This window comes from Lepisma saccharinum, unplaced genomic scaffold (assembly GCF_977018435.1).
Source record: "Lepisma saccharinum unplaced genomic scaffold, izLepSacc3.1 HAP1_SCAFFOLD_889, whole genome shotgun sequence".
In the NCBI taxonomy this organism is placed as follows: Eukaryota; Metazoa; Arthropoda; class Insecta; order Zygentoma; family Lepismatidae; genus Lepisma; species Lepisma saccharinum.
The window spans coordinates 46,081-52,121 of record NW_028143545.1 but is presented as its reverse complement, the minus strand read 5'-3'; the positions used below and the strand labels follow the sequence as shown (position 1 = coordinate 52,121).

At 38.7% G+C, this 6,041-nt stretch overlaps 1 protein-coding gene across 1 annotated transcript; it reads right to left on the bottom strand.

The window, feature by feature from the left end:
* Positions 1–547: 547 nt before the first annotated feature.
* LOC145983415 (E3 SUMO-protein ligase ZBED1-like) lies at positions 548–1,453 on the bottom strand. Its single transcript, XM_083116534.1, has one exon. It carries the CDS (start codon positions 1,451–1,453, stop codon positions 548–550), a length of 906 nt encoding a protein of 301 aa, XP_082972660.1.
* Positions 1,454–6,041: the final 4,588 nt, after the last annotated feature.

Sequence of the window (6,041 nt, the reverse complement as noted above, 5' to 3'; positions counted from 1 at the left end):
GTGTTACGGGTCCCAGGTATAACTTGAACCACTGTAAATAATTCAGTGCTCCAGTTTCTAGTAAAGCCTCTTTCGAATGTGTTTATATTTACTAATCCTTACTTGATCACCTACCTTTTATTTAGGTCTTCTGGTTGTTGGCTGATATCTCGGATAGTAAACAGTGTTGATCAATCGCTGCTCGTCAGATTTGGCTACGTCAGATGGCTTCTTATTAGAGGTCTGCACGGGTCTAAATTGTAAGGCCCGAGTCCGGCCCGGCCCGAGGAAAAGAAACCCGAACCCGACCCGAGTCCGATAATAAGTAAACATGAACCCGGCCCGAGCCCGAAAACATAATTAAAATTACTTTCCAATTCAGCATTTGAAAAAAAAAATGGGCACTGTTGTACTTCGTTAACTAGCTGTTATAAAAAAATGTAAACAATCGATGAGAAAAAAAAATACTGTTACTTTTGCTACATCTACTATTGGTGAAACAAATATTAACAAAACATGCGCTACTTTAAAAAAAAAGATGTAGGCCTACTTACTGACTGGTTACTGGTTAGTGTCCCATGTTACTGTGCAGAAAAAGTACAGAGTCCACACTTCCAGAACTGAGGCTGGTTCGTCTCTGTTGGATCAGCAACCCAGCTGCACTAAAATTCCTTTCACTGCTAGCACTTGAAGCTGGTATACATAGGAATTGTCTGGCAAGCCGCGATAGATACGGTAACTCCTGTTCGTGATCTTTCCACCATTCCAGTAGGTCTTTAATGTCAACCGAACCATAACTATGATTTAAATATTTTTCAATTTCTTCGGCCTCGTTTTCACTTCGGGCATCAATATTTTCATCTTCGATACACGTGAAATCCAGTATTTTTAGTCTTTTGGCAACTTGAGATTGAGAAGGGACAGAAGAACTATTTCGCTGAGAATGATCTTTACATTGGGATTCTGGCTCTTTGCTCTTTAGATCCCGTATTAAGGAACACACATCGAGTCTTGTCTCTTCTTTCTCTGCATTTTCAAGCATTCTCAACTGACGGAAATTAGGCCACAAGAAGCAAGCAATCTTATGAAATTTGTGCAAAACAAACTTTTCTGCGAGTAAATTTAATGCAATTTGTTTTAACTGCAACAGATCCTCTGGATCTGAGAGATTCTGTTCTTTAAGGTGATGTATTAAATTGAATCGCAAAGGAAGCACAAGTGGTAGTGTGGGGTACGTATCTGCTTCTAATTGCAGAGAAGCGTCTTTGAATGGTTCCAGAAACTCGATAAGCATTCTCAGGATATCTCGTTGAACGTGTGCCATTCTCCCTTCTTCCTGGCGTTCGATAAGAATATTTTCAATGTCATTGTAGTTGACATCAAAAGATTTGTACATGTCAATCCTACTGTACCATCGAGTTTCACATTCTTGATATAGGGTAGTTTTCAAATGTGTAAGACCTGTGTGTTTCATGTACCGCACTATGTCCTTTACCTCTGTTGTCAGTGTGTCTATATACTATAAATGAACTTCCGCCGAGAGTTTCTGGAATAAGTTCCTCTGTATTGTGTTAAGTAGATGGGAAGAACAGTTTAATCTGATGTACGCCTGAAGGGCACTCACGATGTTACTTCCCTGGTCCGTTACAAAAACAATTTGAGAAAGGCTGCCTTGTTCAAGACCCACTGAAACTGCTTTTCGATTTAATTCTCTTTTTATGTTCATTCCCGTTTTCCGGCCAGGTGTAAATTCTGCTGTGAAGAGCACTTTACTACACAACCCCCATTTCTCATTAACGAAATGAACAGTAAGAGTTATGTAAGAAATGTGTTTAAAATCATCACTCCACATATCAGTAGTAGCAGCACACTCCCGCCTATCAATCATTGTTTGCACCGTATGACCCAGCGAATTTCGGAGGATTTCAGCGTCTTTCACTACATTACGTGACACTGTGGTAGGGTGGGGGAGCAATTCTTTTATGTTCACATTACCATGTTAGGAACCTATTTTAACCAATATCTGAGAGTATTCTATGAATCCTTCACCTTGCACAATGTCAAAAGGTCGTATATCTTTGCAACACAAAGAGACACATGCTTTTGTAACTTCATCTTTAACATTTTGTGGAAGACGCGATGAGGAAGACTGAAAAAAGGATAGAATTTTACCTTGTTCCGAAATTACTTTACAAACATGCCTTCTTAAATGAGAACTACCGGTTTTCGAAGCAGAATAACTTAAAACCACATTGCACTTCATACACTGCACAGCATAAATCTTCTCATCGCTATCCCTCTTCTTTATCTCTCGAAACTTTTTCCAAATGTCACTTTTTCCACGCGTATTCTCCACTAACACATATTCCCCATCCTTCAGTTAATTTTAATTTCTTCTGTGTTCATTTTCGAAAGTAAAAACAAAACCCGAGCGCGTACAACAGAACAACAAACACCGGCACTTGACTGTAGAATGAACGATACACACTCTCTTGCTGTGGAAAGGGGAAGTCCCAAATTTTGCTGACTGCTCGCCTGGCGCCGCTCTGGCTGGGTGGCGGTTAAGCTTGGCGACAGTGAAACGCGTGCACATCTGACGGCAAAGCTGAGGTCGTGCAGTCCATCAAATAATGAGACATTTAAAAAATGCTTCTATTCTCATTCTCGAAGTAAACCATAATTTCAATAATTAAAATTTTCGATGAGTTGTTATACTGATCTAGAAGTTCTGGTATCATAGCAATCCATTTATAATTACCTTGAAGCGTAAATTGCTTATACATATGACTTTTTAGGGTCATGTTGAATCTTTCTACAATAGAGGCTTTGAGATCGCTGTAACTTGAGAAATGTCGTATTGACCGGCTCTTAACAAATTGTTGAAACACCAAATTATAGAATTCTTTGCCGTTATCTGTTTGTAGATAGCGTGGTGATCTTCCACTGTGATTGATGATTGTCTTGAAGGCTTCTGTAACACATGTTCCAGTCTTGGATTTGAGCGGCACAGCTCAGGCATATTTCGAAAATCATCATCTTCAGCATAGGATCTTTCTAGTGTATCGGGGTCTGTAAAATCCTCTAACTCCACACTGGTGATCTTTGGTATGTTGTCAGCATTGGCTATTGATAAGGTAGGGTAGTGGTGAGCCTGCGATTGTAACCAGTATTTATTCTTGACCGGTCTGAGTGTGCCCCTCACGAAGAACTGGTAATAAAATTGTGCAGGGAACAACATATACAGTTTGCCGCCTGGGGTAAAGGGTGAATCGTATTCTTTGTTGGGGACACTGTACAATTCGAGGATTACTGTGTGCTTAGGATTCTCGATTAGGCCAGTTATTTCTTTTTCTGCCGTAAGCAATCTACTTATTACAGATTCAAGATGCTCGTTGATAGTCCTAATAATCTCGTCGTGGCCTCGTTTGATTCTTATGTCCACAGTAAGTTTCTTGTATTGTTGCACAATCTCTTGAAGCTGCGTGGCAAAAACAGACAGACCATTTGCTTGGTTGGATTCCATGGTCCCTAGTTGTTGCTTGATGTTGGCTACAATTTGCTGTATATTTTCAACAACAGCCAATTTTGAACTTTGGGCTGTAAGATCATGGACTTGGGTTCTGATATCCTCAAACAGAGCATGCAGTTCGTTAATATGCAGATTGGCCACCGTATCTGTAGCTGATACGGTGTACTTGATGATTCTTCAGGATCTGGGCTGCAGAATGCAAGCGGTTTGAGATTTGATTCAAAATCACAAAGTATGTACGTTGGGTGCTCCAACAAGGCTTCTAATTTTTTGAATTCGGCATTTTTGTTTGGTTCAGGCATAACCATATGAACAGGTTTATTGTTGCCACAGTATCTTTTATGGTCGACCAACTTATTTTGAGCAATTTCGATATTCTTTTTACGAACGCCATTTACAATTTTTCGACCATCAAATAAAGTCAAACATCTGCGACACAACTTGTATATTGTGTTGGATTTGCCTAGTTGTTTTCTGACTAAAGCCTGAAGATTGTGTATCAGAGTGTAGTGATATGTACCATCCCCCTCAATTAAGAGCAGATCGATCGAGACAGCAGAGTCATCATCAAGATTGCTGATTCTAAGAGGCTCTATTAAGCAATCACCACGACTAGCAGAACAAATAAATACATTAATAGATAAGGGCATACCATTGCTTTCTTTGGCCCTTTTTTCGAATTTATCGATATTCTTGACAGACATCGGATATTCTAAGCCCTCCATAGCATCATCAAAATCATGTTCGTGCTGTTTATAATGACTTATTCGCTGTGGATTATTTAAAACTGGAAACAAAGCAGCCAAAATACACCACAAGAAGCATTTCTGGTCGGTATTTTCTACGTTAACCACGGCTTTTCCGTTTTTGATATTGTCAGGTAAAGGCAGATATGTAGAACTTTGTACAGGTCTGAATTCAGAAATATTAACATAGAGCCTGTGTGGAGATCCACGAAGACTCCATCCTGATTCTTTAGCAGCAAACTCAGAATGTTTGATAAGCAATTGGTCTATCAACCTGCTTAGTATTTCCTCTACGTTTGTAATTGAGTATACGGGTACAGTTTCTGTTATGTGGGGGTGGGTAAATTTTGTGCCGTTTGGTTTCTTATATTCAGTATACAATTTAAGAGATAGCTTATAAGAGCCATTTTGTGCATTTAGATTAGCTAGCATATCAGCATTTTTACTGTTCAAAAAATCCTTAATATCACATCTTGGCTCTGATACGAAAAGGTAATCACTTAGTTGACCGTCAAAACTACTATGAATGGGTGCATTGCGTGGTCGCTTTGCCGGTCTAGTATTATCTAATGTAACAAGCTTTCTTCTTAGACCAGAAGAAGATGTAGATGGCTGTAGGGAAGATGTAGATAGTTGTGCGGAACAAGCGTCTATATGCTTATTGAAGTATGCCATGCTAAATTTTCTATGGCATTTTGGGCATATTTTAGTGGGCAATTTGCCTTTCTCAGGATCACAATTACGTTGGTGCTTAGCCCAATTGGTGCTAGATATATTCTTATCGCATTGATTACAATATTTTTGATTTGGCATTTTTCGTTGTATGTATTTATATACAATTTTTTGGGGTCCAAATCAAAACTATATGCTTAATAAAAAATATCAGTTGGGTTAAGCAGTGTGCTTTGTATACTTAGTGTGTATACTTTGTATGCATACTTAGTCTGTTACTATTTTTGGTTTTGGTATTTATATATAATTTCTTGGGGCTCAAATCAAAAACTATATACTTAATAAAAAATATCAGTTGGGTTCGGCAGTGTGCTTTGTATACTTAGTGTGTTACTATTTTTGGTTTTGGTATTTATATATAATTTTTTTGGGCTCAAATCAAATACTATATACTTAATACAAAATATCAGTTGGGTTCAGCAGTGTGCTTTGTATACTTAGTGTGTATACTTAGTGGACCGGAAGTAAACCGGAAGTAGATCAGAAGTGGCCGGAATTAAATGTGTGTGTGGGTGGGTGTGGGTGTAGATGTAGCTAATGAGATTATACTTGACAGAGTATTACACTAAAGGCAATAAGCTCATATGAGCATCTTGGCTTAGTTTTAAGTGTAGCCAAAACAATGCCTAGAGGGCCATATGAGCATCTTGGCTTAGTTTTAAGTGTAGCCAAAACAATGCCAAGAGGGCCATATTTTTTACAATCCTATGGACAACTATCTGACAGATGCAGCTTTTGTACGTGTAGCCAAATCAATGTGAGGGGGGTCATACTTTTCACGGGAAATCCCGAGGGCTTTTTTACTAAATTCTTGGATTCGACAGAGTAGCACACTGTAGGCAATAAGCTTATATAAGCATCTTGACATAGTTTTAAGTGTAGCCAAAACCAGTCTGAGGGGGGTCATACTTTTGTGTTCCAGTAATAGGTCCAATTATACTACTCTTAATTAAGTGTAATTCAGTTCTTCTTATCTCATAAATATATTTGAATCATGAATCACACACGCATACGTATTTCAACTGAATTCCTCTCTGGTCTAGATTTTACACACC

What these genes read in the sequence shown, in the direction of transcription:
- LOC145983415 (XM_083116534.1), bottom strand. Translation starts at nt 1,453, where the DNA reads ATGAAACACACAGGTCTTACACATTTGAAAACTACCCTATATCAAGAA.